The 27,733-nt window shown below is 37.1% G+C and overlaps 1 protein-coding gene across 2 annotated transcripts in view; it reads right to left on the bottom strand.

Moving 5' to 3' along the window:
* The window catches only part of BTAF1 (B-TFIID TATA-box binding protein associated factor 1), a 95,706-nt gene that overhangs the window by 14,835 nt on the left and 53,138 nt on the right, over positions 1–27,733 (bottom strand). For both annotated transcript variants that reach the window (XM_067710012.1, XM_067710013.1), the window contains 14 exons: positions 24,610–24,714; positions 23,350–23,499; positions 22,887–23,029; positions 22,447–22,621; positions 20,904–21,107; positions 15,251–15,677; positions 14,099–14,289; positions 12,242–12,395; positions 11,713–11,822; positions 10,127–10,328; positions 8,593–8,741; positions 1,344–1,496; positions 994–1,115; positions 737–904 (listed from right to left, as the gene is read on the bottom strand). In XM_067710012.1, coding sequence (XP_067566113.1) covers positions 737–904; positions 994–1,115; positions 1,344–1,496; positions 8,593–8,741; positions 10,127–10,328; positions 11,713–11,822; positions 12,242–12,395; positions 14,099–14,289; positions 15,251–15,677; positions 20,904–21,107; positions 22,447–22,621; positions 22,887–23,029; positions 23,350–23,499; positions 24,610–24,714 — 2,453 coding nt within the window. The remainder of the gene's footprint in view (positions 1–736; positions 905–993; positions 1,116–1,343; positions 1,497–8,592; positions 8,742–10,126; positions 10,329–11,712; positions 11,823–12,241; positions 12,396–14,098; positions 14,290–15,250; positions 15,678–20,903; positions 21,108–22,446; positions 22,622–22,886; positions 23,030–23,349; positions 23,500–24,609; positions 24,715–27,733) is intronic.

Consider the following 27,733-nt stretch of genomic DNA (forward strand, 5'->3'; position numbering starts at 1 on the left):
CGCGAGCCACAACTACTGAGCCCGTGTGCCACAACTACTGAAGCCTGTGCACCTACAGCCCATGTTCTGCAACAAGAGAAGCTACAGCAATGAGAAGCCCACGCACCACACCGAAGAGTAGCCCCTGCTCGCCGCACCTAGAGAAAAGCCCGTGTGCAGCAACGAAGACCCAGTGTAGCCAAAAATAAATAAATAAATTTATTTTAAAAAAAGATGAACTGAAATCAATGATATACCACTCTTCAACATTTGTATTTAGGAACAGAGATGTACTAGTCGATAGAAAGAAGGTAAAACTAATAGAACTCTAGTGTTTCTGTGGTATCAGGGCAACTAGAGCAAGCCACTGTGGACCAAAAAACATTTTTGAGGAGAGAGAAGAAGAAAGAGGGAGCACTTCGGGAAACTGAGTAGAAAATGAGGATACAACAGAAGCACCTAGAAGATACTATGATCAGAAGACTTCCAAGAAAGGCATAGAGAATGGTTTTGGTTCCTGACAGTTTCCTGGCTCCAAAACTTAGAAAGCCCAACTGATTGTTAACAATGGCTAAAGTCCTTGAATTTTGATGAGTCTCACTGATTATATCTTTATTATTCACTCACCTTTCTTAAATAAGTAAGTTCCTATGTCTGACAACCAAAAAAGCTAACTAGAATTCATTTTTAATCGATTTTATTCTTCCAAACTACTTAAAGCAAAAGATAAAACATTTTTTGGTTGTACAGTTCTTACCTTATTCTTTCAGTGGGAGGTCCAGTATAATGCAATGGATTGAGATATTCTCTGGAGCAAAATTTACCTACTTCATCCACCCAATGACCTGTTAATGTTGGCGGACAAACCACCAAGGAAGGAAGTGGCATACATTCTGCCAATTTTGATCTTGCATATTCCTGGGCCCTTTAGACAGCAAAACACAATGAATTAACCAGTTCGTTTAAACTGCTCAGCATCTGAAAGCCTTCTTTTAAAATAACATTTAAAATTACCTGTGACAATGATCTCCTGCTAGAATGCAGATGGACTGTAAAGTTTTTCCTAAACCCATGTCATCACACAGAATTCCATGAAGCTTATACTTATTAAGAAATGCTAACCAGTTCACACCATCCTGAAAGGTTGGGAGAAAAAGAAAAATGATAAATGTGAACAGATCATAACAAATTTTTTCTTGTAAAGAACATGTTTACACAGACCAAAATATCTGTATTTTTACAGGCAATGAGAAATAAATGGGTATAAGACACTAGACAGAAGAACTGAATTACTATATCAATTTTTAAACTCTTTAAGGCACATTTACAAGGAATAGTCACTATTTATAAGTATAAAACTTTACCTGCTGATATTTTCTGAGTTCAGCATTGATTGGTACTGGAATCTTGTAATTTTCTAATTTTTTCCCATCTAACAATTGCTCCAAAAAGTGTCGTTCCTTGGCTTTCAACTGGATTAATTCTTCTGACATATTTGGAGGGTCTGGAATGCCTGCCTAAAATTGTTTTTTAAAGTGTATTAAAACTATTTGCTACTATTTATTAATTTTTCCATCCTCAGATTATGAAATCATTTTACATCTTATCAAAATACAAATGCAGAGATAACACAATATTGTAAACCAACTATACTTCAATTATAAAAAATACCAAAAATAAAACATATATATGTATATATATAAAAATGCAGAGAAAAAAGCAATTCAAAAATAGTATGATTTTAAAGACTGGAAAACAAATATTTAAGAATTTGACAGGTATTAAAAGTGCTATAATGAGACTACTAAATAAACACATTTGAGATATTTTAAAGAACACAGCTACAATTTATTTTTTCCAGTACCATGGCATTACTTGATGAAGAGGCAAATAAAATTGTACAGTTTATTTTAAGTGAAATCCTGTTACTGGAGCTTCTCAATTTTAGTGTTATGATACCCCAGGGTATTGGTTCTCAAAATGTGGTCTGCAGACCTCTCAGGATTTCTAAGACCTTTTCAAAGGGTTATTGACGTCAACTATTTCATAACAAAAGAAAGACATTACTTTTTTCACTGTGTTGACATTTGCTCTGATGCACAAAAATAATGGGCAAAACTGCCTGTGCCTCAGAAAGAATCAAGGCAATGTCACCAAGTGTACTGGTACTCACTGCAGTATTCCTCACAGCCATCCACCAGCTTTTTTTTTTTTTTTTACTATATAATTTTTTTTTTGCTGTAGGTTTTTTTTTACATCTTTATTGAAGTATAATTGCTTTACAATGGTGTGTTAGTTTCTGCTTTATAACAAAGTGAATCAGTTATACATATACATATGTTCCCATATCTCTTCCCTCTTACGTCTCCCTCCCTCCCTCCCTCCCTATCCCACCCCTCTAGGTGGTCAACACCAGCTTTTTTTTAAAGTTGGTTTCACTTAAGAATGTCCTTGAGGGCTTCCCTGGTGGCACAGTGGTTGAGAGTCTGCCTGCCAATGTGGGGGACACGGGTTCGTGCCCCGGTCCGTGGGCACGAGCGGCTGGGCCCGTGAGCCATGGCTGGGCCCGTGAGCGGCTGGGCCCGTGAGCCATGGCCGCTGAGCCTGCGCATCCGGAGCCCATGCTCCACAACGGGAGAGGCCACAACAGTGAGAGGCCCGCGTATCACAAAAAAAAAAGAAAAAAGAAATGTAAAGTGAAAGTTAAGAAATGTAAAATTCTCAGAAAAGAACTTCAATTAAATTCAATTAAAATATAAGTTCCTTATAATACCAGAAATAGTATCAGGAGTGAGGTGTATACACTGAGTCTTAAGATGATTGCTTGTTATATTTTCAGAAGGTTTTTTTTTTTTTTGCTGCGCTGCAGGGCTCGAGGGATCTTAGTTCCCCAACCAGGGATCAAACCTGTGCCCCCTGCAGTGGAAGCGTGGAGTTCTAACCACTGGACCATCAGGGAATTCCCTCAAAAGGTTTTAGAATTAACAACTTTGTCAATTAAGATAGAAACTAACATTTTAACACATCTAATACCATAATGACAACCATCAAAATGAAGCCTTTCTGCACAGTGCTTTTTAAGTAACAAATCTTCAAACATTTATCCTCATGGCCCTTTTAATAAATGACAACCAGATATAAGGCCATACAATAGGGACATTTCCTAACAACGATTAGGATTCATAAATACTGTTTAGTGCCAGGAACCCTTCCTTTGAGTATCTTCCTCACCCCAATTCCTATAAAAGCAGCAAGAGTTACTAATAGTGCAAGGAATTAAAGCTTCTATCAAAACCACTGGTTTATATTCCCTGAATCCTTGACTGAAAAGTACATGATTCTTCCTATGAAGATGGGACAGAGCAAATCAAGATAAAGTGAAACAGGAATTAACTTGCATGACATTCTTGTTTCTATTGCTGCATCTTCAAACTCATAGCATCTAATCTGCTATTAATCCTATCCAGTGTGTTTTTATTTGTAATTATATCTTTCAACTCAAGAAGTTCAATTTGGGTTGTTCTTATGTCTTCCATTTTGCTCCTCATCACACTCATGCTTTCCCTCTACCTTCTTGAACATATGGAGCATATTTTAATGTCCTTGTATACTAATTCTATTATCTGGGTCATTTCAGGGTCTGCTTCTATTGACTGACTTTTCTCCTGGTTAACTTTTTTTTGGGGGGCAGGATCTCAGTTCCCTGAGCAGGGATTGAAACCTGGCCATGGCAATGAAAGCCTGGAATCCTAACCACTAGGCCACCAGGGAACTCCCTCTGGCTAATTTTCTGATGGGTGCTAAACGTCCTAAGTTTTACGCTGTTGGGTGCTGAACTTTTCGGGGTTAAACAGTTTTTTCTTTTGGGGATATAGTTAAATTACCTGAAACCAATTTGATCCTTTTCAGGCTTGCTTTTAAGCTTTATTAAGGTGGGTTCAAATCAGTCTTCTGTCAAGGGTTAATTTGGCCCTGCTACTCAGGCAATATACTTCTAAGGACTGTACTCAGTGCCCTATATGGTAGGTCCTCTGACTCAGCTTGGGGGAAATACCTATTCTTGACCCTGTGTGAGCTCTGGGAATTGTTCCACCTACTCCTTTCTGATTTTTCCCCCCAGTCTCAAACATATTCTCATACATATGCCCAGATGAATGAATACTTAGCCTTTGTGTGGACCTCTGGAGCTTCCTCTCTGTGCAGCTACTTCCTCTCAGGTACTCTGCCTTGCAAATTCTACCCATCTTGTCCTCCCTGCACTCTGACTCTGCTAGCCTCTGTTTAGGTTTCACTTCCCTGTCCTATGGTCTGGAAACTCACTCCAGGCAGTAAGCTAGGGCATTTCATTTGTTCCCTTGTTGTTCAATGTCTGAAATCCATTGTTTGATTCATTTTGTCTGGTTTTCTACATTAAGGTAGGAGGATAAATCTGTTTTATCATGGCTGGAAGCAAAATATGCATCACATCCTTGTAATTTTCACATCTATCAAAGGGAATCTTATCAATCTTTTCTCAATCTCTAAAGTTCAAAATCTCTTTTCTTTGCCAACTTGTTATCAAGTACTGTTATTCTCCCTTAAAAAAAAAGTAGTTTAGACTCTTTATCACCTCACAGTGGATCTGGGCTCTGGGGGCACTTACATTCTAATCCACATTCAAACAGCTATTAAACTGATTTTCCTAAAACACTGCTTTCATCATCTACTCCTTTGCTCAAAGAACACATGATGGTTTCTCATCACTCATTGATTTCAATGCCAAAAAAGACCAAGGGGACAAAGCATAATCAACTTAGTTTACAGATAAGATGATGCAAGGCCCAAAAGTTAAAGGATATGAATAAGACCTAGGAAGCAGAGGATGGAAACAATTCAGGAAATGTCACTTGGGTCTTTTGATACAGTAGTCTAGTATTTTTTTAGTCACGGTGGTTATTTTAACATATTGTGGAAAAAATATTCATGCAGAGAAATATATAAACAAAGGTACAGATCAATAAATTAGAAAACAAACAGCTCTCTAACTACTGCCTGATTAAGAAAACAGCCCTGATTTTTCACAGAACTGGAACAAAAAATTTTGCAATTTGTATGGAAACACAAAAGACCCCGAATAGCCAAAGCAATCTTGAGAACGAAAGAAGGAACTGGAGGAATCAGGCTCCCTGACTTCAGACTATACTACAAAGCAACAGTTATCAAGATGGTATGGTACTGGCACAAAAACAGAAAGATAGATCAATGGAACAGGATAGAAAGCCCAGAGATAAACCCATGCACATATGGACACCTTATCTTTGATAAAGGTGGCAGTAATGTACAGTGGAGAAAGGACAGCCTCTTCAATAAGTGGTGCTGGGAAAACTGGACAGGTACATGTAAAAGTATGAGATTAGATCACTCCCTAACACCATACACAAAAATAAGCTCAAAATGGATTAAAGACCTAAATGTAAGGCCAGAAACTATCAAACTCTTAGAGGAAAACATAGGCAGAACACTCTATGACATAAATCACAGCAAGATCCTTTCTGACCCACCTCCTAGAGTAATGGAAATAAAAACAAAAATAAACCAACGGGACCTAATGAAACTTCAAAGCTTTTGCACAGCAAAGGAAACCATAAACAAGACCAAAAGACAACCCTCAGAATGGGAGAAAATACTTGCAAATGAAGCAACCGACAAAGGATTCATCTCCAAAATTTACAAGCAGCTCATGCAGCTCAATAACAAGAAAACAAACAACCCAATCCAAAAATGGGCAGAAGACCTAAATAGACATTTCTCCAAAGAATATATACAGACTGCCAACAAACACATGAAAGAATGCTCAACATCATTCATCATTAGAGAAATGCAAATCAAAACTACAATAAGATATCATCTCACACCAGTCAGAATGGCCATCATCAAAAAATCTACAAACAATAAATGCTGGAGAGGGTGTGGAGAAAAGGGAACACTCTTGCACTGCTGGTGGGAATGTGAATTGGTTCAGCCACTATGGAGAACAGTATGGAGGTTCCTTAAAAAACTACAAATAGAACTACCATATGACCCAGCAATCCCACTACTGGGCATATACCCTGAGAAAACCAAAATTCAAAGAGTCATGTACCAAAATGTTCATTGCAGCTCTATTTACAATAGCCCGGAGATGGAAACAACCTAAGTGCCCATCATCGGATGAATGGATAAAGAAGATGTGGCACATATATACAATGGAATATTACTCAGCCATAAAAAGAAACGAAACTGAGCTATTTGTAATGAGGTGGATAGACCTAGAGTCTGTCATACAGAGTGAAGTAAGTCAGAAAGAAAAAGACAAATACCGTATGCTAACACATATATATGGAATTTAAGGAAAAAAATGTCATGAAGAACCTAGGGGTAAAGCAGGAATAAAGACGCAGACCTCCTAGAGAACGGACTTGAGGTTATGGGGAGGGGGAAGGGTGAGCTGTGACAGGGCGAGAGAGAGTCATGGGCATATACACACTAACAAACGTAGTAAGGTAGATAGCTAGTGGGAAGCAGCCACATGGCACAGGGATATTGGCTCGGTGCTTTGTGACAGCCTGGAGGGGTGGGATAGGGAGGGTGGGAGGGAGGGAGACGCAGGAGGGAAGACATAAGGGAACATATGTTTATGTATGACTGATTCACTTTGTTATGGGGCAGAAACTAGCAGACCATTGTAAAGCTATTATACCCCAATAAAGATGTTAAAAAAAAAAAAAAAAAGAAAAGAAAACAGCCCTGCCATCATCCTACAAGGTCCTGTAAGCTCCCCCCAGTGATAACCCACTCTCCTTTCCTCAAGAGGTAATCATCTTACTGATTTTTCATGGCAATTTCTTTTTTACCTTTCTTTATACCTTTATCACCTAAGTATGCATCCCATGTACTTTTGCCTATTTTTGAACGTCATAAAAATAGAATCTTACGTTAAGGATTCACTAATTGTCGTATGTATCTGTACTTTGTTCATTCTTATTGCAGTATAATAATCCACAGTTAACATACCTACTCTACAGATAATGAATATCTGAGTGGTTTTAAGACTACTATAAATAATGGTATAAATAATATTCTTGAAGGTGTGTCTTGGATGTATTCTGAATTTCTCTAGGATATATACCTAGCATAGATTTGATGGGTCATTAGGATGGGAATCTTCAACTTTACCAGATATAGCCAATTTTTTTTTTTTCAGAGAGGCTATCATCCAACTTACGCTCATATTTTGCTGGTGGAAATATAAAATGGTAGAGTTACTCTGGGAAAAATAGTTTGGCAGTTTCTTAAAAAGTTAAACATGACATGATCCAGTAATTCCACTCCTAAATATCTGCTCAAAAGAAATAAAAGCAGGGACTTCTCTGGCGGTCCAGTGGTTAACAATCCATGTTCTGGGGCTTCCCTGGTGACGCAGTGGTTAAGAATACACTTGTCAATGCAGGGGACAGAGGTTCGAGCCCTGGACCAGGGAGATCCCACATGCTGCAGAGCAACTAAGCCCGTGCACCACAACTACTGAAGCCTGTGTGCCTACAGCCTGTCCTCTGCAACAAGAGAAGCCACTGCAACAAGAAGCCCGTGCACCGCAACGAAGAGTAGCCCCTCACTTGCCGCAACTAAAGAAAGCCTGCGCGCAGCAACAAAGACCCAACGCAGCCAGAAATAAATAAATAAAACAAATAAATTAAAGGAAAGAAAGAAAAGCATACATCCACAGAAAGACTTTATAAGTGCATAAAGTGCACGTTAATAGCAGCATTACTTATAATAGCCAAAAGCTGGTAATAAGCCAAACGTCCATCAACTGGTGAATGGATAAACAAAATGTGGTGTCTCCATGAAATAGAGTATTATTGGCCAGTAATACTCTAAACACACCCAAAAGGAGCTACTGACATACTACACCACGGATGAACTGCATATATACTTACTTCCTGAATTACAAAAATCCCATAAAAATATATAAGTGGCTAAGTGGAAGGGTCCTGGCTTTTCCCTTGCTTCAAGCCACTTCTGTTTCCCACACTGGCCACATATATTATTTCTGTAGCATGAATATACTCCAAAATTCTCCAACTTCAGCCTTCTAGTCTGCTTTCTCCATAATCCAACAGAGACATCATTTGCTTTTTACACTTTCAATTACCATCTTTCAAATTTACCTTTCACGTAAACTTCAGAACAGAGTCTTTACATAGATGTTACCAGGGATACTTAGGAACAATTCTATTTCTAGAATAGCATCAATGAATTATCATTCTTTTAGGAACCATAGTTTTTGTTTGTTTGTTTTTTAAATTTTTGGCCATGTCGTGTGGCATGTGGGATCCTAGTTCCCCAATAGAACCCGTGCCCCCTGCAGTGGGGTCTTAACCACTAGACTGCCAGGGAAGTCCCAGAACCATAGTTTTATTTAAAACACTGTATTAAAAAAAAAATTACCCATTAAAGCATAAAATTCTTAACACTTATAACATAAACATATTCAAATCTTTTTTTAAACCTGACATGTTCTTTAAAAAGGGTTACAATTACTATGAAGTTACTGAAAACATTAAGTCCATAAACCAAGTATCTTCAACTTACCTCAAGTGGCATGAGTCTAATGAGTGTTGCAAAGCACTGTGTAGCCATGAATCTTACACTGTCCGTCTGATCACTCATTCTTCCCAACACAGGCACGACTAAAAGGACAATATATGGAACAATACCAACATCCAGTTGTTCCATTACACCTGAGTAAGTTATTAAGGAAATTTCCAACTGGTTCCAAGGTAGATGTTTTCACAAACTAAGACCATGACTTCTAAAACAGTTCCTCATTTTCTCACCTGTATTATGAAGAACTGACTGTCCCTCAAGGTCTATGATTCAACTATAACAGCATTTGTACAATGTTACTTCTTTGTGAACATTATGTAACTTTCTCATGATTAAGATAAAATGATGTTTTTCATCATTTTCATCATGAGGAAGGCTGGAGGTAACTTTATTAATAAGACTTTTTTCCATAGAGAAATTCCTACAAGTTTCTAGAATTCCCATACCAAAATTGAGTTACAATTGCAAGCAAGGGAGCACAACTCAGCGTCAAAGATTAATTCCAAATTTCCCACCAATATCTCAACAATCTTAAACTGGACATAGCAGGCCCAGTGAGTTCAGTCCTCCTGTAATCTTTAGCATTTCTGAGCCAGAGTTTCTAACTGATTTAATCTCCACCCGTCTTTCTTGCTCTTATACCGAAATATCTTTCGGGTTATTTCGAGAAAAGAATGTCAGTGGATGCCATACCCTTGGTAAAAGCTTGCTTGTAGGGCTTCCCTGGTGGCGCAGTGGTTGAGAGTGTGCCTGCCGATGCAGGGGACGCGGGTTCGTGCCCCGGACCGGGAAGATCCCACATGCCGTGGAGCGGCTGGGCCCGTGAGCCATGGCCGCTGAGCCTGCACGTCCAGAGCCTGTGCTCCACAACAGGAGAGGTCTCAACAGTGAGAGGCCCGTGTACCGCAAAAAATGATAATAATAATAAATAAATAAGCTTGCCTGTATATTTCTAGTTATTTAGTATATACTTAGTCATTTTCTACCCAAGTAATGAACAAAGCGAACATAATGTTTATAAGAACTACCTATATCTGATTAATATTAAAAAAAATTGATTATAAACCAAATAAACAGATTAGTTACTAGATAAATAGTTCATGAGGTACATAAAATTTTTGCCTGTAAAAAGATCTCTTAAAATTAATAGTAATTCTTCAGACTTTCTGTGTGAATATTTTCATAATCAAATGTAAATATATTTATAATGTATTATAATGTAATAAAAATACACTTCAAAATAAAATCTAAAAAAGTAGGTTTCTTTTTGGAACAAGGCAGGTTATGTGCGTATTTGTTTTTGTTCTGTTTTGTTTTGTTTTTGCTGCACTGCGCAGCTTGCGGGATCTTAGTTCCCTGACCAGAGATCGAACCCATGCCCTCAGCAGTGAAAGCACGGAGTCCTAACCACTGGACCACCAGGGAATTCCCTGTGCACATTTGAATAAATTTTATTTTAGTCATCCTTAAATAAAATGAATATAATTTCTGAATAGTTTGTCAAAATAAAAAAGGATACAGGCAAGTGCTTCAATTGCACCCTCTTGTTTGATATTGTCATCAATTGCTCCCAGCCATGGAAGAACCTTCTCCAAAAAAATATTCATTGTTTCCATGGTACCTATTTTGCTCATGACGCCTATACAACGAGCAGCCATGTGCCTCACTGCAGTGCTGGGGTACTGAAGGCACATATAAAGATGAGGCAAATGCTGTACCAACTAAAAACAAAAAGTTTAAGATAATCAGAACACTCATTAGGGAATCTACTGTTCAAAATATAACTATAATGGCCCATACTCAGAGGTTCTCAATATTCTAAGTAACTCTAAATCCAGGAATATCTCCAATTACCTCAAACCATTACTGTCAAAACATCCTCAATAAAAATTTAAATCTAAGTTGTTATTATAATGCTTTTAAAAAGAATAGAAAGGTGCAGAACTTCTCCCCTGTTCAATATCCTCTTACGCATCAGGGAACACTCAATTCTTTCCAAAATTAGCAGGGAACGCATCAAAGGAACTTGCAAAAATCTCCTACTGAGGGTGGGAAAATGACACCACACATCATCAGCCCCCTCCCAATATGGCTTAGTTTTAGGTACGTACTTTTTTATTCACGGGGTTGAGTGATCTCGATTTTGTTCTGGGCACTATACTTTGGTAGGTATTTTCCACTTTAACTTCCTGGCTTACCGAAGGCAATATGATCACAAGACCACAACATATCCCATTATTAAATGTCTGCTGCATGGAAGCCAGGATTAATGCTCATGAGATCCAGGTACTTGCTCAACAGACTAGCCTTACAGCTCAGCTGAATGCATGCTGTTGATCACGGAGGGTGAGCATATAAAGGATTCTGCCCTTCTTTACTAATGATAAATCCGCAAAATTTAACAAGAATATGCTTTATTACTATATAAACAGAAAAATTTCACTCTTCTCTACTCTCTCCTAGATTCTCCCTCTTATATTAGATGTGAATAGAGAATTGGAGATAGCACCCTTCACAATGTTATAAACTGCAGAGAGCTTCCTATTGCAGTTATGCGGAAAGAGTAATACTTTCTTCAATGGAAAAACCAGACAATTAATTCTCTAGTCTATGTTCCTCCTCCCTCTGTTCCAATTTTTTGGTAAGAGATATTTTAACAGTCAAAAAATAAACCCAGGTTCTATCTTTGCCACTGACTAGTTTCATCTCTGAGAGGTAACTTCCTTCTACCATTACATTTATCTTGGAAAGAGGTTTTATTACCTGTACTCTTCCTTTCCTAGACTATATTGTTAAGATGGTATAGATGAATAGGGATGCGGCTTTCTTTCCTGTTTATACCTGGCTTCTGCGTCATCAGAGCCCTGTCCCTACTGCCCTGTATTCTAAGCTCCCAGAGTGGGTTTTCTATCATTCATGCACCCAGCTCTGCCTCAAAGCCCATAAGAGTTGAGTTGTCAGGAAAGAAGGAATCTAGATATAGCATATAAAAGAAAATGCAATTATAAGGGATGACATCAAAGTTGCACTTTTCATTCAAGCCTTAAGTCTAACAAGACTACTTGTTTTACTAGAGAAAAAACTACACTTGCATTAGTTAGTTACCAAGGGATGAAGCTCAGAATCCATTGACACTGCTGCTGTTTCAAAAACTTGCAGAGAATTCACCAGTTCTTGGGCAGGGCCATCTCCCTTTTCCAGGAGGGACTTTCCATCTATTAAAACATATTGATTTAAGTGCATATTACCTTGCAAATAATTCTTTAAAATCTAGAGCCCACAAAAAGTTTTAGCACTCCCCCAGGTACTGTGGGAGAGTCTATTTTGCTTTATAATGTAAAATGAAATACCATGTCCTTAATTTAACTGCTGAGGTACTACACCTAAAGCAACTAAAGGTGTTTAACATAATGATCCATTTCAAGTATCTGTTTCTAAATATGTAATAGAAAAAGTAAAAAGCAAAAAGTATGCAAAATGACATGAAAATAAATGTTTTTACCAACCTTCCATTTAAAAACTTACCAGCTGGCCTGGGATAAACAGGTATAGGCATTGTTATTTTATAAGGACATACGTAATGGATATATACTGAAATCTGTTTAAAATGCAACTCGGAAAAATATGTACACACCAAAATTATTTATGTCGATTGTATTCCTCAATGGACCAACCATAGCATCCCAGAGATGTGGCAACTTCACTGCCATTTCACCACCAAAATGCTTCACTATAGTTGTCAAGGCAAATTCAGCTCCTCTCCGTTGTACCAGGTAAGGCTTCTGGGCCTAAAATTAAATGTTAGTTGAAAACGAAATTTGAGAAAAAAGTATAATGCATTTGAAATGTTATTAAGATAATTTAAAAGTCACTACCTAAGAATTCACAGTGTTACCATTAACTAATTAAGCAATTACTGGACATATTTACCATAACTATAAACATTTCTCAATAATTAAACTTACATGGGCATAAAATCCCAAACTAGATTTTCACATCCAAAGTAAAATACTTTCGGGGGGTTGGAGATAAGGAATAGACAAATATGTGCTGTTTCTAGAGACAGTTCTAAGTAACATGTTTTTTTCTTCTCTCCACTCCAAAGAAACAGGTAGAGAGAGGAAAAGGAGATAAAATGATGGGCCCTTATTTATATTTGCTTAAGGGATAGAATATGAACATCTATTTAATTTAACCACAAGATTAATAACCTCTTACTTAGCAGTAATTTTTTTTTTTTTTTTTTTTTTTGCGGTATGCGGGCCTCTCACTGTTGTGGCCTCTCCTGTTGCGGAGCACAGGCTCCGGACGTGCAGGCTCAGCGGCCATGGCCCACAGCCCCAGCCGCTCCGCGGCATGCGGGATCCTTCTGGACCGGGGCACGAACGCGTGTCCCCTGCATTGGCAGGCGGACTCTCAACCACTGCGCCACCAGGGAAGCCCAGTAATTTAATAATAATTAAATAGAAAAGAAACTGTCCCCCCAGAAAGATACATATATATTTTTAAATGAAGGAACTATGTAAACCATGTAAGTATAAATATTAAAACCACAGTAAATTTTTGATTAAAATTATGGGAAGAATATAGATAGTGAAAAAACCTTCATTCACAGAATATTTTAAAAGAAATATACACAATAAGCTAAGATTTTGGTTTAAAAAAAGAAACTTAAAATAGGCCTATACTTTATAGAAATATATTAAACACATGTCTTTTAGCATTGATAGTTTATTGCTGAACTCAGGTTAAGTTCCTATGTCTTGCAACCAAAAGAGCTACCTAGAGCATTCATTCCATTGTTAACAATGTGACTGTAAGATTTTCCAAAAGCAAACACTTTTTAAAATCATCTTTAAAGAAGACTGTACTGTAGAATAAGTAGACCAATGAAACAGAATAGAGAGCCCAAGGAGATCCTTATATATACAAAGCATGACATAAAACAGAGGTGCCATTATAAACCAGGGAGGAAAAGATTCAACGGTGGGATAAACTGGCTGTCCATGTGGGCAAATAAATTTAGATTCCTACCTCACATCACATAGTTAATAAATTCCAAGTTGACTAAAAGTCAGATAGGTAAAACTTTGACATGTATAAACTTATCCTCTGAATATCAACAGCAATTCCTGACATTGATAGGACTGAGAAAAGTTAGCTTTCACTATTACTTAACATCTCTGTAGTCACTGTTATAGGAATTAGTTTATATTCATGAATGACTTATGTACCCACTACTGAGAAGGTTTCTTGCCTAGAAGATAATCATCAAGTTAAGCTGGTAAAAATAATAAGAGGCATGAGAAATTTGAAGAAGTTTTCCGTTTTTCTGGACCCTGTTGCTGCAGTACTCCAAAAAGTTATTAGCCCCAGTTCTTTCACTTAAAAATATTAAAATAACAATTCTAGAAGCTGATAGACAATTTAGCTCTCAATCTGTAAGATACTTGTTTTAAAATCAGAGTATTCAAAGAAAAAAACTATTTACCTCATCAAGTTCAACAAGGATATTTCCACCACCTCCTGCAGGAAGATCTGCTATTTGAGCTTTTACTGCTTTGGGGGTAGGACCTCGCCTACTTGTGATAGCAAAAGCAGCTTTTTGATGCCTATAGAGTGTAATTATACCCCTGTGCTTGGTGACAGTATGATGCATTCCATCTTTTTCGGAGTTGGATCCTATTAAGGAAAAAAGTTAAATAACTTTTAAAGCATAATATAGGTGACCAAATGTTTCCTGCTCCAAAAGAGATACAACACATTTTAAAATTGTCTTTTAAGCCTCAATTTTTATAGGCCAATGGTATTTTCTTTAGACAATGAAATGGTAACAAAAATCAATAATTTATAACACTGAATGCTTTAATATTTGCATAGGACCATACTTAATACAACCAAATTTGCAGCATCATATTAACAAGAAATATTACATGCAAGAATGAATGTACCTTCAGTTAAAAGTACATTAATTCTTTAAAAATGAATGTTTCCAGGCATAAAAAGAAACATTAAAAAACAATGCAAGTAAGTTTTCTTTAAAAAAAAAAAAAGTCCATAGTTACCATGAATTCAGAAACACCAACCACTGCAAAATATTGCTGCCTCACATAGCTCTCAGGGACAGGGATGGGGGGAATTTAGGACTAAGGTATGTGAAGAAACATTGGTCCTTGAGATTAGCCTACAAAGAGCAGTTACTTTCCATATAAATTTTCTGGATGAAAATAGAAAAGCTGTTTAAGCATTATTTGCTAAAGGTAACAGAGCCCACTTATCTCATAAGACATGTACTAAATTAGAGAAACCAGAATTTTACAGGAAGAACTTTTATTCACCACTGGATATAATTAAGTTTTCTAGCTCTGTTAACAGTAAACCCTATAATTATGGTCTTGAAAGAGAAGTTAAGGGTTAACACCTGTCTCATAGAATTCAGTCATTTTATATATCAGGTCTTTTATGAATAACTTATTTAAGTTAAGAGACTGTGATTTTATTAGCAATATGTGCAAATTCTCTCAAAATGGGAAAAAGCTCCACCATAAACTGGATTTGTGCTTAAATTATACCTGTAAGTGACTATAAACGAATTTAAATGGTTAATTCTTTCTCTACCCCAAATAAAACTTTAGATATATACCTTTAGAATTTTCCTGGCCACTTTGTGTTGGTACTGGACACGTGACAGAAGGAGTTAGATATGGGTCCACACAAAGTGAGCTACAGAGATTTTTAATAATTTTTGAATTGGGACAGGGCGTCCTTCTTGTGCACTGCTGAAGTAGTTTGGCTATGCACTGAGCCGTGTAGTTCTGCACTAGAGTATTCTCTTCTTTTTTAATTGTCTCCATTAATGGTTTTATAATAGGATTTAATTTCTCCGGAAGTTGCTGCAAGCTTACAACTGCACATGCAGCAAAAGTATGCACTCTCAACTGCAACACTTGCCACTCCTGGTTGGTCTCTGTAACTGTCATTTGGACCTGCTGTCGTTTACTATCTAACTGCTGTAACAGTTGAGGATTTAAATCGAAAGATGATGTGACTTCATTAAAAACAGCAGTGACCTATTAAAAAAGAGAAATCAAAAATCATTAAGGACATCAACCCCAAATAGCCTGTAAACTCCTAAAGGGCAGACAACAAACTTTCTGTTTCAATTTTAAGTTCCATGATACCTAGTACTATTTTAGTATTCAGTAAACTAAATAAATGTCTAAAACCTTCCAAGTAAACTTTATTTTATTTTTTATTTATTTATTTTTTTGTGGTACGCGGGCCTCTCACTGTTGTGGCCTCTCCCGTTGTGGAGCACAGGCTCCGGACGCGTAGGCTCAGTAGCCATGGCTCACGGGCCCAGCCGCTCCGCGGCATGTGGGATCCTCCCGGACCGGGGCACGAACCCACATCCCCTGCATCGGCAGGTGGACTCTCAACCACTGCGCCACCAGGGAAGCCCTAAACTTTATTTTAATCTGACTTAATTTAACATTAGTATTATATTGTTTAAGAAAGACAGTTTCTTGAGAGACTTATTATATCTAATAAGTTTGAGTGAAAAATCACACACAATACCCACACAGTACTTTGGTGAAATGAGAACGCTGTAAGCAAATATAAACCAACAGTTAAGAGAGGATGGTACAATAGTCATTAATTATTTAATTACCAAGAGCTGCTTAAAGCTGTAAGACTGTGGCATCAGACTACTTTACAAGCCCCGTTAAAAGACTGTTCAATACATCTTCTTAAAACAACTTTATGAGATATAATTCACATACAATACACTCATTTAAAGTGTACAATTCAATGGTTTTTATTATATTCAGAGTTGTACAACCATCACCACAATTTTAGAGCATTTTCATCACCCCCATGTAACCACTTATCTACTTTCTATCTTGATAGATTTGCCTATTCTGGACATTTCATATAGATGGACTAATATAATGTGTAATCTTTTGTGACTAGATTCTTTCATTTAGCATAATTCTTCCAAGGTTCACTGATGTTGTATCATGTATAATTACTTCATTCCTCTTTTTGCCAAATAATATTACACTATATGGATATATCAGTTGCATTTTTCCATTCATTAGTTGATGACTGGATGGGTTGGTTCCACCTTTTAGCTATTACGAATAATGTTGCTATGAACATTTATGTACAAGTTTCTGTGCACACATTTTTTAAATTACCATTTAAAGACTGTGATGGATTACATAACAAAAATAGTCTTCTTGTTTGATAGGTAACTGCAATCATGAAGAGGCTCCATAAATCCAATCTGATCAATGTTGGTCAGAAAAGCCTGTAACATTAAAGAACCTACCTTTTTTTTTAATGGAGAACCCAATTTTTCAGACTTAGAAATAATCAATTCCCTTATGGACAAGACTGATAATGCCAACCTCTATTATAAAAAGCAAAATAGGCACACAAATAAGATCTTCTTTTATCATTATAAAATACCAAAGACTTTAAATTGAGCTGTATCTGCTTCATCTTGATCTGTTCTCTACAAAGGAACATGATCACATACCACTTCTAGCTTATACTTTCCACTTTGCTTTGTCTATTTTATGTGTTCAAGCTTTGCATAAGATTATTTGAAACAGGTTTCATTACTAAAAGTTTAAAAACATTGTCCTAAATACACTATGCTTCTGTCAATTTTCAATGATTCTAGGCAATTTAGGAAAAGCTTTCCAATTACCCCAAATTCATTCACTCAACAAATATTTAATAAGTAATACTAAGAGATGAGTATCAATGTCTTCATACACTCAAAAAATGTTGAAAATAATGTGGGAGACAGATACATAAGTAAACAAGACAATGTAACATGAAACTAAGGTAAGTGCAAGTTGCTGTGGTAGCACAAGGATAGCTTAACTCTTCTTAGAGGAGACAAAAGTAGAGAAGGCTTGCCAGAGGCAGTTAACACTTATGCTAGGTTCTTAAACAATGGATAAGTCTGGAGTTATGGGGACATCTTGGCAAACAGAGTGAGGTAGGGAGTGCAAAGTGAGGCACTGTCCAAGGAACTGACAACAGCTTACCACGGCCTGAGCACAAGGCGATGAAGGAATGTCAAGAGATGAACTTGGGATGAGCAGAGGCTGGAGGACAGGGAATTTCTGGCAAAGGAAAGAGGAGCTCAGACACCAAAGTGAGAATGAGTGAAGCAAAGAAAGTGGGTGAGGGTGGTGTACTTCTGCAAGAGAATAACTAGGCTTAAGTGGAGGAAGTTTGAGAATAATGAGGAGAAAAGAGATGGGGAATTTAGAGAAGGTGTTGAAAGTAAGAAAAAAACTAAAATCAAGGAAAAAGAAAATCATGTTTTTAAGTAGGGGAGGGATGTGTTCGGAGTGGCACTAAGAATTTTATTAGTGTGGCACAGCATGCAGGATAGAATGAACCAGAGACTGCCTGCAGCCTTAGAGATGAGTCAGGACCTAGTCATAAAGTACTAAGGCCTTTGACTGGGCTGTGGTGATGGAAACAGAGAAAGGATAAACATATGAAACTTTCTGAAAGGAAATGTTAACAAGATTTGAGACGGTGCTTAAAAAGGGCTATTTTCTGTTAAAAAATAAATCCCAATTTTGGTTGTGTTAAGTTTGAAATGATAGTGAGATATCCAAGCAAAAATGCCTAATTGAAGAACATAAAAGATCAAGAGAAGATAGCACAGTACATGGTTAAGAACTAAATTGTGAGAATGGTGACAAAGGAAGACCTTCAGGAAACGCCTATATTTTGCAGGTAAGAATAAAATAGGGATGCAAAGAAAGTTACAAATAGCAGTGGCTCTTAGCCAAGGCCAAGACTAATCTTTTAAAATTGCTCTTCCCTCAAATATGCTCTTCTAGAGACTCTGATATCCCAGGTCAAAACCACTGGACTAAGGAAGCTGATGAAACAGAATAGGAGTTTCATTGGGGAGTGAGAGGTTTGTATAAGAAAAGCTTTAAGAGTCCATGTAATAGCTTTAGAAAGAAATGTCAGAAACAGTAAGAAGGGAACCCAGACCTTAAAGAAAATTTGAGGTTTTATTCCAGGAAGGCAAAATATGGGGGAGGGGAAGCAAAAAGGAGAAATTATAGAAAAACAACAATCAGAAAAACTCAGAAAAAAAAATTGAAGCAATTTTAGCTTTTTTTCACAGGTGAGAACAAAAAAAATTTCAACTATATTATTTTTTCAATAAGAAAGGGGGATAAGAAATGAAGCACGCTCTTTCACAGCAATCAACACAAGTGAAGCAGCTGAGTTTCTGGTTCTTTAACTCATAAAAGGAAGAACTCATTTACACCACCTAACCTCAAAGACTTACTAAGTACAAAGATACAGTAATCAAGACACCGGTGCTAGCATAACAGACAAATAGACTGAACAAATAGAGCCCATATACAGACACACACTTACATTTCAATTAATTTTTGACAAAGGTGTCAAAGAAATTCCATTGCCAAAGAAAAATCTTTTCAATAAATGATGATAGAAAAATTAGGTATCTATATGAAAAACAAAACACAATCTCTACTTCACACTATATATAAACATAAATATGGATGACTGAACAAAAACTAAAACTACAATGCTTTATAAGAAAATGTGTGTGAATAACTTCACCACTTGGAGATAAGAAAAGGTACCTTAGGTCACAGAACACAATAACCATAAAAGAAAACAACTGATAAACTAGACTTCATCAAACTTAAAAATATCTGCTCATCCAAAGACACCATTAACAAAATGAAAAGGCAAGCCACACAGTGGGAGAAAATATTCGGAAAGCATCTATCTGACAAAGGATTGGTATCCAGGATATATAAAGAACTCCTACAACTCAATAATAAAAAGACAACCTAATTAAAAACAGACAAAAGATTTAAACAGACATTTCAGAAAGGAAGATCAACAAATGGCCAATAAGACATAAAAAAGTGTTAAACATACTAGTCATCAAGGAAACACAAGTTAAAACCACAATGACACTATCACACAACCACCAGAAAGGCAAAAATTACAAGGAGTGACCATCATCAAATGTTGGTGATGATGTAGAGCAGCCAGAACTCTCATATATTGCTGATTAGAAGGTAAAATGATACAGCCACTTTGGGAGAAGTGCAATTTTTTATAAAACTAAATAAACACCTCACCCTATGACCCAGCAATTCCACTCCTATGTATTTACCCAAGAGAAATGAAAATATGTCTTTAAAAAACTTGTACAAAAATGTTTATAGCAGCTCTGAGCTAAGAACTTGGAGTAGCCCAAATGTTCATCAAGCAGAGAAGGGCTTACACTAATTGTGGTATATTTATACAATGAAAGAAAACTCAGCAATAGAAAAGAATGAATTAGTGATACATATAACAACACGTATTTTACAAAACATCATGCTGAAAAAGATCCTTACACCAAACAGCACAGAGTGTATGATTCCATGTATATGAAATTCTAGAACAGGCAAAAGTAATCTATGGTGAAGGAAAAACCAGAACAATGGTTATTTGAGGGCAGGGGATTGACTGGGAAGTGTTACGGCACTGTCTGTATCTTGATAGAGGTTTGGGTTTCATAGGTATTTGCTTCTGTTAAAATTTATCATATGTTCCATTGGAGATTTGTACAATTCATAGTACATAAGTTTTACCTCAAAGAAGAACAAAAAAACATAAAAACTCAATTTTAGTTAATGACACGAAAAAAGAGAAAAAAACATAAAAACTGAATTTTAGTTTAAGTGTACTGATATCTGTCTGTAACTTACTTAAAAATGCACCAAAAATTAAGAAGGATTAATGGTTGAATAGAGGGGTAGAGAGTTGCATATATATGTGATAAAGCAAATTTAGTAAAATGTTAACTGTGTAATCTAGTTGGTAAGTATATGAGACTTCATTGTGTAATTCTCTTATGTTTGAATATTTTCATTGTAAGTTGGCAAAAGGGAGGAGAAGTACTCAAGAACTTAGAGAATCAATTTTTTCTGTACTCTGCCAGTCTTAAGCAAAACTGAGAAGTGACAAAAATGTAACAGTTTTTTCTAATAAAGGTATATTGGTTTGTCAAAGCTGAGATAAAAAAAAAAATCCCTTCCCCATTCTCTTATTTCAAGAAAAGTCAATACAATGAAATAACCTTTCTAAAGGGTAGTGATGACAGGCTACCAAGCCATAAATAGATTCAACAAATTAGTGTTTTTGTGGTAAACATGACATGACAAAGTTCTTATCCTTATTTCATGCTCTAAAATTAAGGTTACTTCTTTACTCACCAGGTCATTAGCTTGATCAATTGTAAAAACATTGTTGTTTACTCTATTACCAACTTCAATATGTGCATCAGCTAATGATGAAATAAGCTGTTTACACTCATTCTGCATTCGTGTGAATGGAACGGCAATTTCATCATAATATAAATGTTCTGAAAGGATATCAAGTAAACGTGGCTGCACAGCTAGGGTAACAGCTCTACACTCCTAAAATACAACAGACAACAAATATTCAGGGCAAATATGTAAACATAATTCCAGAAATGCATAAATCTTCACTTGCAAACTACCAAGTCTAAATTTCTATTGATTTTGAACCTATATTCTCTTATCTCCCAGAACAACATAGTTATTAGTTGCACAGAGAAAAGGTATCACACCCAAACTACTCTAAAATTTTAATATGAATGACTATAGCACATGCACATGGAACTATTACAATTCCATTAAACTTTCCACTTAATTACTCTTACTTTATTCTGAATTTATTCCAAGTTTACATATATATTATATACCACAGATTTTAAAATATACAACTGTAAAAAGAAATCAGTCAGAAAAGAACACTTAGCATGCACTAAAAATGTTATTTAAAAACTCATTAGATTTCTTAACAGTTGAACCCATAGCTTCACATGCCATACTGTAGAAATGGATATATAATTTAAAGGCTACTTACCTGCCCCCAAATTTAACTAACCCTTCCCACTCTCTCTGGTTGTTGCCTGCCCCAACCAGAGGGGGAATGACCTCAGTGGTGAGCCATGAGGGGTTCTGTGGGATCTGGGTGATCAGCCTGGGCTTCACAGAGTAAGTCCAGAGAAGCTCTGTGAGGGTCCAGAAACCGAACTGTCAACACTTGCTGCTGAGTCTGAGAGGCACAAAAACACAGCATCACTGCCTCTCCAGCACACCGAGTCCTGCCTAAAAACAGATGAGCCTTGCTTCTTTCCAGAGGCAAAGCTGGGGTTTCAGTTGCAATAGAGCATGGCTCAATTACTTTTAGACACAGCTCTGACAAACTGCTAAGAGGCAGTAACAAGCAGCTCTCACAGCAAGTGCAGACAGTTAAATTTCCAGAATTCCAGTCAATGGAATAAACAAAGCCAGCAGGAAGTTTCTCTGATTTACAGAAGCAAGTCTTACACAAAATCATACGTCTTACTAGAAGTTAAAAATTAAAGGGGCTGTAAGGGAATGGCTTATTTGGAAACATAAAGATTTGGGTTTAAATGTGGAGATTTTATTCTTCCTGTGACCAAAAATCTGCCCTTGCTACTAGTCATAAAAATGGATTTCTATCACTCAAAGCCTCTTATCTTTTGTAGTTCTCAAGTACAAGACTGGGGGTTCTAAGAAAAAAGTCTAGGGTTAAAGGCAAATGAGAAACAATATTGCAATATAATTTGAATACTTTTCTATAAATGTTAGATCTTTATACAGAGAAAATTTTCACTTTTCTGTTTGCAAAATATAATGAAAATAATCCTAACAGCTAAGGAAACTGGTTTAAATTGTCTTCATTTATTTTTGGGCAAAATCTTACCTTCTGTAAAGCAGCCCATTCACAGATTACCAAAGCTACACTAATTCTCTGTAAGGCAGATTTGGAGTTCAAATGGAAGAGTAGTAACTGGCCAAGGGATTCAGCTGGTTTAATTTCTTGGGTTACCACATTTACACCTGGATCACAAATACAACAACAAAGTGCTCCTAACAACCTAAGAGGGAGAAAAAAAGAAGTTACTACAGAATTGCTTGAAGTTTCCCCTATTGAAGCTATAACTTTTCCCAAGGAAGACATAACTCCTATCTTATCTTCATAAAGATATATAAATCTTACTTTTAAAACTTCAAAAAAATTAGAAACTTTTTCTTATGCTTTAATTTTTTTCCTACTCTGTAACTAGTGTGATGGAGGAAAGACTGACAGACACATCAGAGGAATCTTTTGGTTAAATGACTTTTGAGTTTATGTATACTTACTTGGCTGCCATCATTCTAGCCCGCATAACAACAAAATCCCTGGTGGCAGGGTCTTCCATGATGGTGTCTGCACCTGCAATGTACTCCTGAAGTACTTCTTTACTCTGGCTTTGGCCTTGACGCACCTTACCACCTGTTTTTTCCTAGAGGGAATAAGGGGGAAGAAAACAGTAATTAAAGATTAACCATTAAAATTTAGTAGACAACATCAAAAACACTCTCATTTGTTATAATCCCAGTAAAATACAGTTCTTTTCACAAAATTTTAATGGATAAAAATTGCTATGCATTTTGTCAAGGTTCTAATGATATAATTTTTCCTTATGTTACAATAATGGTATCATGCTTATAATAAAGCAATACAGATTTCTTACATGGTTACTGTATTAATAATTATGAGTTGAAAAAAAAAATAATAATTATGAGTTGAACATACAAATACATTATGTCCCTCTACACTTACCTTGGCTCTAGCTTTTACTTCCAGCAGCATGTTTAAATCAATAGGTAAATGAGAAGGCTGCATCATTAAGCAAAGCCAAGCACCCATCCATGGACAAGCAGCTGCTACCACATACTGAACCGAAGCCTTGCTCAACAATTCCATCCAAACCTGCAGAATGAAAAGGGAACAAGAAAGTGAAATTTTTCTAGCAAGGCCTAAAAAAACCTAATACTTACTTTTAGGGATACTGAATCAAAAAAAAAAAAAGTAGGAAATAGCACAGAGATTAATTTTAAAATTCAATATAGAGGCTTATTTTTAAATACTGTTTTTGGGTAGGTAGGTTCATATACTAAAAAAAAGTAATACACGAGAAAGTTTTTTAAAAAAGGAGTACAAAGTATTTTCCTCAGTATTTTATGAAAATCACTTAAAAAAAAAGATACCCATAAAAATAAGTTATCAAAATCTCAGTAAGTCTCTGAAATCCTTTGTATGTATCATAAAGCTCAATATGCAGTCCTATATTCAACACCGCTTCAATATATAATAGCGCCTATAAATAACCTCTGCTAAATTCAGAGGTAGTAATATCCTAGTATAAATTAAGAAAAGTATAAGTCTTGATTCATGATCTTACTCAATAAAGCACCTTTTTTGATGCCTAGCATTAAATGGGCTAGGGCCAGCATGTAGAAATAATACCAATGTTAACCCAAGGCTGTTAACAATGAGCCACCTCAGAGGTCAGTGATTCAAGACTAACTTAACAGGTTTTAAAGGTACAACAGTGCCATTTCCTCCCATAAATATTATTAAATACATCAAATGTCTATTCTTTAAAGGTTCCAACACATATGACCAATTTTGCTAAGTAATAAAAAAGTACAAGTCTACACTATGACAATCAGACTCTATATATGACCAATAAATCCCAAAGATACTCTGCAGGATCAATAATCATGCTGATAAACAGCAAAATGAGGGATGGAGAAAAGCAGCCTTTCCTTCATTTTATTTTCTGTATTGAGGCTACAAAGAAAGCGCTTAAAACGTTTGCCAGGTAGGTGACACAAGCAGCAGGGCTAACCAGGACTTTACTATATTCCATAAGAAGCCTATTTCCTTGTCTCATTTTGCAGATCTCCAGACTATTCAAATCTCTTGGATGATTTCTAATTTCTTAAAATCCCTGATCAACAACAGTACAGAGTTATGAAAATTTTTTTACATCTACCAAGATACTGGGAAAGGAGTACAGATATATTCACCATATACCTTGTGAATGAGGTCCAGAATTTCCTGGCTGCTTTCTAAAACACAAAACTGAAAAATGTGTCGAAGCATATCAGGAAGGATAGGTATAAGCCAAGATGAAGAGTTCTAAAAACAAAAACAAAATCAAAATTATAGCATATAATTCTTTGGTGTTAGCTTATTTAAAAAGCTGTAAGTCAAATAACAGAAGTACTACCATGAAAAGACTGTATGACTTCATCAATAATGTTCAACTGGTGATAAATTTTGACAAGATTCTGGAGCAACAATACCACATTTATTATTCCAATGGTTTGGAGAAGTTAAATGGCACACAATCGCTAGGAAGCTGGAGAAAGTCTGATTATGATTAACAACACTAAATTGTGCTTCTAATAAATTGAAATCATCCTCTATACGGGAGCAAGCTCTAACCAGCAACAACTCTTTGGTTACATTATATATCACTGCTCAGTCAGGGAAATTTGACAAATGATCAGATTACTGCTGCTGTGCTAAATAAACAGTTTAAGTTCTATGTGCTCACCATTAATGCAAGTAATGAACTGTAAGATGATATCCAACCTAGAAAATTCAACTTTGAGTTCACTACAAAATTAAGGCAACTGTTATTTTTTTGTGTGTGTATTTATTTTTGGCTGTGTTGGGTCTTCGTTTCTGTGTAAGGGCTTTCTCCAGTTGCGGCGAGCAGGGGCCACTCTTCATCGCGGTGTGCAGGTCCCTCACTGCCGCGACCTCTCCCGATGTGGAGCACAAGCTCCAGATGCGCAGGCTCAGCAGTTGTGGCTCACGGGCCTAGCCGCTCCGCGGCATGTGGGATCTTCCCGGACCGGGCACAAACCTGTGTCCCCTGCACTGGCAGGAGTATTCCCAACCACTGCACCACCAGGGAAGCCCCAAGGCCAATGTTTTTAATCTATTTTGGGTTAGGGACCCTTTGAAAATCTGGTGAAACTATACACAGAGGAGGAACCAAGATGGCGGAGTAGAAGGATGTGCTCTCACTCCCTCTTGCGAGAACACCAGAATCACAACTAGCTGCTGGACAATCATCGACAGGAAGACACTGGAACTCACCAAAAAAGATACCCCACATCCAAAGACAAAGGAGAAGCCACAATGAGATGGTAGGAGGGGTGCAATCACACTAAAATCAAATCCCGTAACTGCTGGGTGGGTGACTCACAGACTGGAGAACACTTATACCACAGAAGTCCAGCCACTGGAGTGAAGGTTCTGAGCCCCACATCAGGCTTCCCAACCTGGGGGTCCAGCAACAGGAGGAGGAATTCCTAGAGAATCAGACTTTGAAGGCTAGTGGGAACTGATTGCAGGACTTCGACAGGACTGGGGGAAACAGAGACTCCACTCTTGGAGGACACACACAAAGTAGTGTGCGCATCGGGACCCAGGGGAAGGAGCAGTGACCCCAGGGGAGACTGATCTAGACCTACCTGCTAGTGTTGGAGGGTCTCCTGCAGAGGCGGGGGTTGGCTGTGGCTCACCATGGGGACAAGGACACTGGCAGCAGAAGTTCTAGGAAGTACTCCTTGGCATGAGCCCTCCCAGAGTCTGTCATTAGCCCCACCAAAGAGCCCAGGTAGGCTCCAGTGTTGGGTTGCCTTAGGCCAAACAACCAAGAGGGAGGGAACCCAGCCCCACCCATCAACAGTCAACGGGATTAAAGTTTTACTGAGCTCTGCCCACCAGAGCAACAGTCAGATCTACCCACCACCAGTCCCTCCCATCAAGGCTCTTACATAGCCTCATCTGCCAGAGGGCAGACAGCAGAAGCAAGAAGAGCTACAATCCTATAGCCTGTGGAACAGAAACCACATTCACAGAAAGATAGACAAGATGAAAAGGCAGAGGGCTATATACCAGATGAAGGAACAAGATAAAACCTCAGAAAAACAACTAAATGAAGTGGAGATAGGCAACGTTCTGGAGAAAGAATTCAGAATAATGATAGTGAAGATGATCCAGGACCTCAGAAAAAGAATGGAGGCAAAGATCGAGAAGATGCAAGAAATGTTTAATAAAGACCTAGAAGAATTAAAGAACAAATGAACAGAGATGAACAATACAATAACTGAAATGAAAACTACACTAGAAGGAATCAACAGGCAGAAGGACGGATAAGTGACCTGGAAGACAGAATGGTGGAATTCACTGATACGGAACAGACTGAAGAAAAAAGAATGAAAAGAAATGAAGACAGCCTAAGAGACCTCTGGGACAACATTAAACGCAACAACATTCGCATTATAGGGGTCCCAGAAGGAGAAGAGAGAGAGAAAGGACCTGAGAAAATATTTGAAGAGATTATAGTCGAAAACTTCCCTAACATGGGAAAGGAAACAGCCACCGAAGTCCAGGAAGCATAGAGAGTCCCATATAGGATAAACCCAAGGAGAAACACGCCGAGACACATAGTAATCAAATTGGCAAAAATTAAAGACAAAGAAAAATAACTGAAAGCAGCAAGGGAAGAACGACAAATAACATACAAGGAAACTCCCATAAGGTTAACAGCTGATTTCTCAGCAGAAACTCTACAAGCCAGAAGGGAGTAGCATGATATACTTAAAGTGATGAAAGGGAAGAACCTACAACCAAGATTACTCTACCCAGCAAGGATCTCATTCAGATTTGATGGAGAAATCAAAAGCTTTACAGACAAGCAAAAGCTAAGAAAATTCAGCACCACCAAACCAGCTCCACAACAAATGATAAAGGAACTTCTCTAAGTGGGAAACACAAAAGAAAAAAACCTACAAAAACAAACCCAAAACAATTAATAAAATGGTCATAGGAACATACATATCAATAATTACCTTAAACGTGAATGGATTAAATGCTCCAACCAAAAGACACAGGCTTGCTGAATGGATACAAAAACAAGACCCATATATATGCTGTCTACAAGAGCCCCACTTCAGAACTAAGGACACATACAGACTGAAAGTGAGGGGATGGAAAAAGATATTCCATGCAAATGAAAATCAAAAGAAAGCTGGAGTAGCTATACTCATATCAGATAAAATAGACTTTAAAATAAAGAATGTTACAAGAGACAAGGAATGAAACATAATGATCAAGGGATCAATCCAAGAAGAAGATA

This window comes from Pseudorca crassidens, chromosome 16 (genome assembly GCF_039906515.1).
Source record: "Pseudorca crassidens isolate mPseCra1 chromosome 16, mPseCra1.hap1, whole genome shotgun sequence".
Taxonomy (NCBI): domain Eukaryota; kingdom Metazoa; phylum Chordata; class Mammalia; order Artiodactyla; family Delphinidae; genus Pseudorca; species Pseudorca crassidens.